The sequence below is a fragment of the Alexandromys fortis genome, unplaced genomic scaffold (genome assembly GCF_014885135.2).
Source record: "Alexandromys fortis isolate MF-2015 unplaced genomic scaffold, M_Fortis_MF-2015_v1.1 scaffold_9, whole genome shotgun sequence".
In the NCBI taxonomy this organism is placed as follows: Eukaryota; Metazoa; Chordata; class Mammalia; order Rodentia; family Cricetidae; genus Alexandromys; species Alexandromys fortis.
In genome coordinates, this window is record NW_026067892.1 from 18,568,978 (window position 1) to 18,578,794 (window position 9,817).

Here is a 9,817-nt window from a genome sequence, read left to right on the forward strand (position 1 = left end):
GGGACATGGATTCGGGTTGTCCCAAAGAACATGTAAACTTTCACAGTTATAGAACAAAAGCAACAACAAAGTCATAAATCAAGAAATTTCCCAAATACGTTAGCATCGGGGGTTACTGTAAAGCAAGGCAATCTCTGTTCTAGGTTTCAAAGAGACCTATGGCATTCTTAGCTTTTGTGTGGGTAGGAGCAAGTGGCTTTGATAAATATTCCTAAAGGTTTTACCTGATACACACAAGGATGTTAGGGCAGACATAGAGATGGGCAATGAGTACCTATTATGGGGGACTAAAGATTGCCCAAGATAATTTGGGTCTGGTTCTGTAAATTCCAACTCCCACAATCCCAAAGTTCTAACGACTCAATCAAGCTGGTAGAATCTAACATAGACATAACATTTTCCCCCCCTGGGAACTTGAGTTCACATCTCTGTCCTTTCTTTTGAGTCCTGGAGTAGCAAAGGGGCTCATCCTAGTTCTGGGGGGCCAGTCAGGCCTCTCTACAGAATCAAGCAGCCAATGAGGGCCTGTAGAGTTTCCTGGCCCTCAGTCACAATAGCTCTGGTGAGGATGGAGGGTGAGGGTTAGTCCAAGCCCCAATCTAACCTGAACTGCAGTGGTAAAGTGTGCCATAAAGGGCTGCACTGAGTGTAGCCTCAGTTCTGGGAGTTGCACCCTGGGGTCAATTATACTGCCTGTGAGGGCCCCCGGAGGACTGGCACAGCACGCATGGTGCTTAAGACTCTTTTATGTGGAATAAATTCACAAATTTGAAATTATTTAACAAAGCTCCTGCCCTGCTTATAGCATGCTAGGAGCTACCAGTCTTCACACAAGGTCTCATTATCCCTGTTTTATAGATGGGCTAACAGGACAGAGTAAGGACCACACAAGGTCAAGCAGCAAATAGGTGGAGAAGCTGGAAAATGCAAATCTAAGTTCCCTGGCCCCAGAAGCTGTCCAGCCTGCCCAAGCTGCTACTGAGAGAGAACAGAGACATCTGAGCACTTTGTGCTAAGCTGACTCCTCCCAGGGTCCTGGTCTTCCTCTTTTCCATGCAGGGTTAGCAGGCTACTACAAAGGGAATGTCCGTGGACCACCAAGCAGGCCAAGACATTGAACCCTGCCTGTGCTATATAAGAACCGTGTGGCCCTGCCTACCAGTTATACATAGGTTTCTTGCCAGTGCCGTCCCACCTTCTTGCCTAGAGTTCACCCCTACAATTTTTATAATAATTTCTTTGGCTAGCCGGGCGATGGTGGCGCACGGCTTTAATCCTAGCACTCGGGAGGCAGAGGCAGGTGGATCTCTGTGAGTTCGAGACCAGCCTGGTCTACAGAGCTAGTTCCAGGACAGGCTCCAAAGCCACAGAGAGACCCTGTCTTGAAAAAAACCAAAATAATAATAATAATAATAATAATAATAATAATAATAATAATAATTTCTTTGGTTTAAAAACAAAAACCAAACCAAACCATAAAAGCTTTGACTGGAGTTGTTAATATTGATATCAATGTATCAATGTTCCAATATTAGTGCGGTTCAATGTAATAAAAGCTTATCAATCATATTCTCTATTTTTGTTTGTTTTTTGAGACAGGGTTCCTCTGTGTAGCTTTGGAGCCTGTCCTCGAACTCACAGAGATCCATCTGCCTCTGCTTCCCGAGTGCTGAGATTAACAGCCTGTGCCACCACTGCCCGGCTAACAGTCATTTCCTTTATAGTTGACACTAATAATGTGTTAAAAAAAACAACTCTGAAGTCACACAAATTACAGATATGCCTTTGTTTTGTCTTACATAATTAGTTCTACGGCACACGTGGAATAAGAGACCTAGCTGTCACAGCTACTTGCTAATAAAATGATTCTAGCCGGGCATGGTAGCGCAAATGGTAGAACACATTCAGGGAGGCAGAAACAGGCAGATCTCTGAGTTCTAAGCCAGTCTGGTCTACATAGCAAGTTCCAGGTCAAACAGTGCTACCTTGTCTAAAAGGAGAAAGGTGGGGGGAAAGGAGGTGCTCTTACTTTTCTATACTTCCACTTATCATAAATCCCAATTTTTAGATTTGTTCCGACGCTGTTTACCCATTGCCATCTTGTGAGTCGGGAGCCTCAACCACAACGTCTTAGTTACTGTAACTCCTAAGATCTGCGTCCAGCAAAATGGGGTAATGCGCTTTCCCCAGTTCTATTAAATACAACAAACAGCTGATCATCAAGTGTTAAAAAAAAAAAACAAGACCGGGACCCCTGCGACCCGGGGAATGGCAACCCTTGACAGAGGGTCCCTCTGCGGTCTCGGGTCAAAACCATCAGGAAGTCTGCTCCTCCCAGCCAGAAGGCTAGGAAAGGGTCCTTAGCAGGACAGAACTCTTAGAGAGTAGCCGCTCTCAAGCCAAACAACATGGGAAGAGCGGAGGTCTGTGATGAGGTGCTCTCTCGGCTTAGATTTCCACCCTGGGAGGCTGCAATACTCTGAGCATTTCTACCAGAATAGTGTCAGAGGGACGCCAGGGAGTGGTTCCAGGGATCCAACTCAGGTCATCAGGCTCGGAAGCAAGTGACTACTGGCTTCTCCATCCCCCCTGTCCTGTCTGTCTGTCTCCTTTCTTTCCCCCCTCTCTTTTCCCTTTCCCCCCAGATTGTCTAGTCTTCCTTTCTCCTCCCTCCATCCAGACTCACTGTGAGGCCAACAATAAATCTGATTATCCCTGAGGTAAGTTTGATGCAAGTTGGTACAGCCTGCCCTGTGATGCACGCCTCTTCATCCCCAAGGGGCTTGGAGCTCTTGGAGGGTGGGGCTGGGTCCTCCTCAAGGAGCACTGCAGATCACCTGGGCATATTTGAGACCTGTGGGCTCAGCTGTGCCTATGTCTCTTCTCCATCCGGGGTCTTGGGCTTCTCTTCCCTTTCCTCCATCCCATCATGTATTCCTCCACACTCCCTGACTACTCCCCATCCTAATCCCTTCTCAGCCCCTTCATCTCTCTTCTAGAGTCCTCCGTCCCCTTTCAAGCTGCTCCCTCTCCTTTCCTCCTCCTCCTCCCTCCTCCCGGTTCCGCAGCTGCAGTCCCTCCGGCAGCCGGCAGAGGGGACGCTGTGCCGGACCTCGCCCCTGCGGCGCGCGCTTCCTGTGAGATCAGGTGGGAGGAAGCGGCCGCCCGTGGACGCCGAAGCCCGCGAACCGTGCGCGCAGGTGGGTGTTCGCGCCGGGTCCGGGTCCGGATCCCTCCCCACCCCTGCGGGGACAGGAGCCACGCCTGGCCGAGATACTGCGGCGGCGCAGGTGGTTCAGCCTGCGGGATGACAAAGCACGAGACGCCGCGCGCGGGACCGCGATGCTGCCGGTCCACGCCGCGCCCCTCCCCGGGCCCAGCCTGCTTCAGGGTCCCTGCTCGTGGAGAGTCCAGATGAGCACCGGGGCGCTCCTCGGTTGACAGTGCCCGGCCCACTGCCACTGTTGGGGTCTGCAGAGCTGCGCTTCCCCAGAGCCGCAGCCGCAGCTCGTATCCCGTGGGGGTGGGAGTATTGGGCCTTGTCCTTTAGCAGAGGGGCACTGGTCCTCCCTGAAGGCGAGGGGCAGTAGGGTCCATGCCGTCTGCAGCGGAAGCCCGCCCTTCCCCGTCTTCTGCCAACTGGGAGGAGACCTAAGGGTAGATCCTTAGCGCTTACTCTTTTGGCGGTCCCTGGGAACTGCACCCTAACCCTCTCAATTTATTTTTCTTTTTAGCATTCAAAGTACTTCCCTTCCGCCCGGTTTCTTTGGTTGAGGCAGGATTTCACATAGCCGAAGCTAGCCCCAAACGTCAGTCTGCCCTTTAACCTCTGATCATCCCGCCTCCACCTCCTGTAGTTCTGGCGGTGGTGGATGGAATACAGGTGCGCGCGGCCACTCTAAGGCCCTGGGACACTCTCTCCCCTTCTTCCCTTCCTTTCTTCCTGCCCCCCACATCCTTCTCACAGGCACTTGCTAAGGGTGGCTCACCGTGTGACCACCACTGAAAAACATTCCTTCTCAGCTATTCTGCAGCAGGCCCTTTGAGGTCAGGGGAAAGGGTTCCCTAGACAGAGCTCAGTCAGAGCAACTGCTGAGGGGACCTCTGAGGTAACACCCGCTGGCGGCTATGCCTTCGTTGCAGGTCCAGCCCCGCAGGAAGTCCCAGCTCCCAGGAGGATGGTGAGGATCTTGGCCAATGGGGAGATTGTCCAAGATGACGACCCCCGGGTGAGGAACACCACCCAACAGAGGAGTAGCAGCCCTCGGCAGGTAGGCATCCATTCTGAGGGGAAGGGTAGCTGCAGGCCCCAGCTCCCACAAGTGTCTCAAGATGGCTTCTCACCTACCGCAGTGATTCGCAACTTTCCCCGATGCCGCGACCCTCATGTTGTGGTGACCCCAACCATACAATTATGTTGCTACTTCATAACTTCATTTTGCTACTGTTATGAATTATAATGTAATTATCTGTGGGTTTTGATGGGCTTAGGTGACCCCTGAGAAAGGGTCTTTGGCTCTCAAAGGGGTCACGACCCACCACTAGACTGATATTCCACAGAGGGCCTAGCAGGTTAAGAATCCCAATTTATGTCTGGCTCCTGCCTCCTGGGGAGGGAGACTTCTCCAGGCCTCAAGCCTACAAGCTCGCTCTCTTTGGGGTGGGATTTGCAAACCCCACTGGAGCCAGCCTCTCTCAAGAAGTTTGGATGGAGAAAAGCTGGATAATAGCGATGAATGGTTGGCTTCAGAATATTTTACGGAAAGGATGTCAGCCTAAAAGGTGTCCGCTGGGTGCACATCATTCCTCTTCTCTTGGTCCTGGCCTCCTTGTCCCGGGCCAGATGACAGGAAGGTGATGGGAACACAGGCTGCAATTTTTTAAAAATATTTACTTATTTATTATGTATACAATATTCTGTCTGTGTGCATGCCTGCAGGCCAGAAGAGGGCACCAGACCCCATTACAGATGGTTGTGAGCCACCATGTGGTTGCTGGGAATTGAACTCAGGACCTTTGGAAGAGCAGGCAATGCTCTTAACCGCTGAGCCATCTCTCCAGCCCCAGGCTGCAATTCTTTATGCTCTGAGATCCTGTGACTTGGTTGTTCCTAGGAAGAAAGCATTGTTGTAGAACAGCCAAGGGGGAGGGCAGGGCCCATCCCTGGTCTCCTGGCTGGGGGCGGGGTCCATCCCCAAGTCTCCTGGCTGGAGCTTCAGTTCCAGGAGAGCTTCCTCTGGATTCATTTGTCTGTCTTCATCTTCCAGGGCTTTCTCAACAGAGGTCATGGTGGACCTCCAGGGGGACCCCGCCAGCAGCAGGCTGGTGCCAGGCTAGGTGCCGCCCAGTCTCCCTTCAATGACCTGAACCGGCAGCTGGTGAACATGGGCTTCCCGCAGTGGCATCTCGGGAACCACGTGGTGGAGCCCGTGACCTCCATTCTCTTGCTTTTCCTGCTCATGATGCTTGGGGTTCGTGGCCTCCTGCTGGTGGGCCTGGTCTACCTGGTGTCCCACCTGAGCCAGCGGTGACCTCTGAGGGTCTCAGGAGGGCGGGAGTGCTCATTAGGAGGGCTGGGCTTTGGTGTGAGACAGGTGATGGAGGAGGGAGCATGGGAGTGCTCGGAAGTATGATTCGAGATAGGACCACGGGTGTGGATTTCCCCACGGTGTGAAATAGGAGACAGAGGGACTCCGGACCAGCATCGCCAAAAATACAGAGTCCTCTGGTTTTCCTGGAAGGCTTTTAGGGGCATAGGGCCTCCGCTAAGAAGCACAAGCCCAGGGTAAGACAGGCTTAGTATGTTGTAGTCTCCCCCTACCAGGAGCAGAACTGGAGCTCAGAGCAGCTAGGGATTGTCCAGATTTTTATAGCATTCCTTTGTTCCAATGGTGTGTCTTTTTATCGGCGACTCTTATTTTTGAAGAAGAGTATTGGCATTCTGTTTATTGTGGCATTTTTCTTTCTTTTGGGGGGTTTTGAGACAAGGTCTTAACTATGTAGCCCTTGCTGGCCTGGAATCCTCTGTAGACCAGGCTGGCCTTGAACTCACAGAGCTCCTCTTGCCTCTGCCTTCCAAGTTCTGGGACTAAAGGCATGCGATACCCTGCCCAGTTATTGTGATATTTTCAATAAACAAATTTGAGTCTATTTTAAGGGGCTGCTGAGTGACTCAGAGCTGCATGGTCTGGAAGACTGAAGGGGTGGTGGGGACGGGTGGTTTGGGGAGGAGGTGGCAGGGGCCTTTAACCTTGGTGATTGCCAGGGTTTTCTCAGCAGGATGGGGAGCTGGGAGATGAGGCACAGGCCTGGACCCCTTGTCTATTGCTGGGGGAAGCTCAGGTACCCCTACATACTGAGCTCCAAGGTCAGCTTTTGGGGAACGATCCTTTGACTAGAATGACTGGGGAGACATTAGGAGTCAAAGAATGGGGTGCACTGCGTGTCTGGGGTCTCCTGCTCAGGGGTTCTCCCCAGGGGCTGCTTAGTTTTCTCCAGCTACCCGAGGCTCTCAGAAACACATAGGGAAGTATCCTTAGCGGGTGTCGGGTTGAGGTAGACCTCTTCTCCTGAGAGAAGAGGCCTTGGGTTTGGCTCTTGAACTCTTTTTGGGGGGCAGGGGGGTTGAGACAGGGTTTCTCTGTGTAACGCTAGCTGTCCTGGCACTTGCTCTATAAACCAGGCTGATCTTGAGCTCAGAGATCCACTGGCCTCTGCCTCCCAAGTGAAGCCTGAAGACCTTTGGAAACCTCACCCTCTCAGGTTCCTGGGGGTGGCTGTATGTGGCCAGGTACCATGGAGAACAGGGCAGAGATGGCTCCATTCTCTTCTCTTGGGGCCGCTCTCCTGCTCGGAACAGCCTCCCTTGGTCCCTGTGTCCACTGCTCCACTGGGACTGGAAGCCTTGTGTCAGGGTGGAGTTCCTTCACCAAAGGTTTTCTGAGTCATGGGCATGAGGGGAGGGGACTTAGGGGTGTTCTTGGTGGAGGAGGGGTGCAGCTGCTGGCTGCTTGGGGTCTTCACAGTGCTGTCTCCTGTCCTGGCAGGTGTCTGGCTCAACTCCTCAGCCACTGCAGCCTCCCTGTCCCACATCCCGGTCGGTCCCCTGAGCCAACTTGTCTCTCTGGGGCTTTGGGTCCACTTCCAGATCTGTGGTGGGACTTGTTTCATACAGGAAATGCCTTTTGGGATGTGGATTAGAATCCTTGTGTAACATGGTGGAGCTTTATGGTTGGAAAGGGCCTTTGTGGGAATGTAGCCTCCCTTTCTAGAATTCAGTTCTCTTTCTCAGAGTGCACACCCTGGCAGGAGAATTCAGTGCCTCACTGAAGACAAGTGAGCAGACTTTGAGGTCCAGATGAAGGCCCCAGAGGCAGCAGGCCACCCTCACTTCCAGGTGGGACACGGGAGGTCAGAGGAACTGGCAGCAGCTGCAGACTGACTACAGGGAGGTCGCAGGGCAGAGGGTGTTCGGGGCTGGAGGTGCCCTGGCTGTATCCTTGGGCTCTGGGCTCGTTGACTCTGTTCTGCTTTGCTTCTCCAGCCATGCAAATGAAGTGCGAAGACAACCCAACTCCTACCCGGGCACAGGGACCCTGCCCCTTGAAGGGTGGGTTGTGTGGTCCAGGCCTACATAGAGCCCAGGTTGGCCTTGACTGTGCGGTGTAGCAGGGATTATAGGCATGGGATGACATACAGGGCTCATTGATTGATGAGTGATTGATTGGTGTTTTTGGTGGTTCTGGTGATTAGGTCCAGGGCCTTGCACATGCTAGGCACAGACTCTGATGCTGAGCTACACCCACAGTCCTCTTCATTGACTTTTCATAAGTTGCCCAGGCAGGCCTTGAACTTGTGAGCCACCTACCTCAGCCCCTCAGGGACCTAGGATTATAAGCATCCACAAGGCCCAGTTTTTTTTCCCCCCATAGCAAGTTAAACACATTTCCCGTCTCTAGTTCTTTTCTTGAACATCTGTCCCAGACACATTTTGTAGTAAAGACCTTAATTCCATACAATTTTGGCCCGGGGTGAGTTGTCATCCTCTTTTGGCCTCCACAGTATTTGTTCCTGGGAGAACTATCCACCATAGACTCCAAAAGGAGCCCTAACCCTGAGCTGGGTATAGGTCACAGCAGAAATGCCTTTGAGGCTTGTAGCTCAGTGAAGGATTTATACTTAGTCCTGGCCTCTAATCTTCACAAACTTTCTGGAAACATCTTCCATGTCCCAGCAAAAGCTGAGGGAAACAGCCTACAAAACCATCCTCAGGGCTATTTGTCCCCTAAGCAGCTAAGAGGCTGCAATCTCACCTTTACCAGAAGGGGGCCTCACCCGAGGGCTTGTTGCTCCCCGTGACCTCCCTCCACCACTGACCAACGCAGCAGGGAGGGCTCGGCCAGACTGTCCCAAAGGCCCTTTCAGCTGAGGCCCGAATGTGTTGGCCCGGCCTGTTCTTGCCCATGGTAGAGCGTAGTAGGTGGTTGTTTCCGGTTTGGCACAGTGCCTGTGCCCGCTTCCTCCGCCACCTTGTTCTGATGAGCATTTACGTTAAGGTGAAGGTAAGTCATGAAACGTTACCCGGCCTTGAGTTCTGAGGTCTGAACCCACAATCAATCGCCTCCGTACCACCTGGGAGAGAGCGCAAGCCCTGCCCATAGACCGTGTTTTGAAAGTTGTCTCATAGCGCCACCTGGTGGGAAGTCTGGCAGGAGCATTGGTCTCTTCGGGGAGATTCCTAGTGACAAGCGTCCCTGTTTTTTCTAACCCTCATTTACTGAGGCTTCACCCTGGTCTGAGTCTCGTGTCAGGAAGAGGCATAAGCCTGCTATTTCATCGAAGAAAGGGGACCTTTCCCTTTACACAGGCGGGACGGAGGCTTCGGAGAGGAAAGCCAGATGTACTGACCAGCTGCCCTCAGTACACTGAATCAGGGAGCCTGAGGCTGGGGTGCTTTGGGGACCCCCGGAGGAGAATGAGTCATGGCCTCTTTCTGTGGGATTTCACAACCTTGGTTATTTCTAGCCCACAGTTCTGCTGTCACATGAGGTGACAGGGGAGGGTGGGGTAGACTTGGTGGTTTTCTGGGGCTGTGTTCTCTGTAAGTGGGGATGGTCAAATCTATCCCAGACCACCCAGAAATTGACCACCAGCCCCTCTCGCACCCTCCTAGCCTTGCTCTAAGGCCCGGTGCCCAGTGGTTTCTTCTAATGAATGTGATGTGTGGGGCGGAGCTATCCTTTCTCACGTGGGGCCAGTGACTTGGTGCTTGTCTTTTCACAAGGTGAGTCAGGCAGACCTCCCGCTTGCTAGTCATGCATCTTTGGGCAACTGTGTCCCAGTTGCCCTGTCTAAGCGGAGGAGAATGAATCTCCCGGAGAAGGTGCTGGGCCCAGTGAGCAGTGTGTAAAGAAGCTGTGGCATGTTGGCACTGTGGTTTGAATCAGTCCACTGCCTACGTGCACTCCAGTGAAAGCTGCCGACTGTCAGGAATATTTAGGATGCAAGTTGCTTTTGAAATTTGCCTGGGGTGGAAAATGTCACAGGCAGGCAGGCAGGCAGGCAGGCAGGCAGGCAGGCAGGCAGGCAGGCAGGCAATTGCTTTACAATCCGGGTTTCATACCTAGACCCCTCCCTCTCCAGCATACACACAAAGCCAGACACGGTGTACATGTTTGTAAACCCGCGCTAGGAGGCAGAGACAGACATCCCTGGGGCTCACTGGGCGGCCAGTCACATTCTAGACCAGTGAGAGACACTGTCTCAAAACATAAATGTGGATGGCACGTGAGAAAGGGTGAGGTTGTCTTCTGCCCCA

At 52.7% G+C, this 9,817-nt stretch overlaps 1 protein-coding gene across 2 annotated transcripts; it reads left to right on the forward strand.

The window, feature by feature from the left end:
* Positions 1 to 3,094: 3,094 nt before the first annotated feature.
* Positions 3,095 to 6,150, forward strand: Fam241b (family with sequence similarity 241 member B). 2 transcript variants are annotated; one of them, XM_050140760.1, is made up of 4 exons: positions 3,126 to 3,200; positions 3,735 to 3,883; positions 4,144 to 4,271; positions 5,268 to 6,150. In XM_050140760.1, the coding sequence occupies exons 3-4, from the start codon at positions 4,179 to 4,181 to the stop codon at positions 5,529 to 5,531; spliced, it is 357 nt and encodes a 118-aa protein (XP_049996717.1). In that variant the 5' UTR covers positions 3,126 to 3,200; positions 3,735 to 3,883; positions 4,144 to 4,178; the 3' UTR covers positions 5,532 to 6,150. The 2 variants fall into 2 exon arrangements, with proteins under 2 accessions (XP_049996725.1, XP_049996717.1); XM_050140768.1 differs by lacking the exon at positions 3,735 to 3,883 and having other exon boundaries at positions 3,095 to 3,200.
* The last annotated feature ends 3,667 nt before the right edge of the window (positions 6,151 to 9,817 follow it).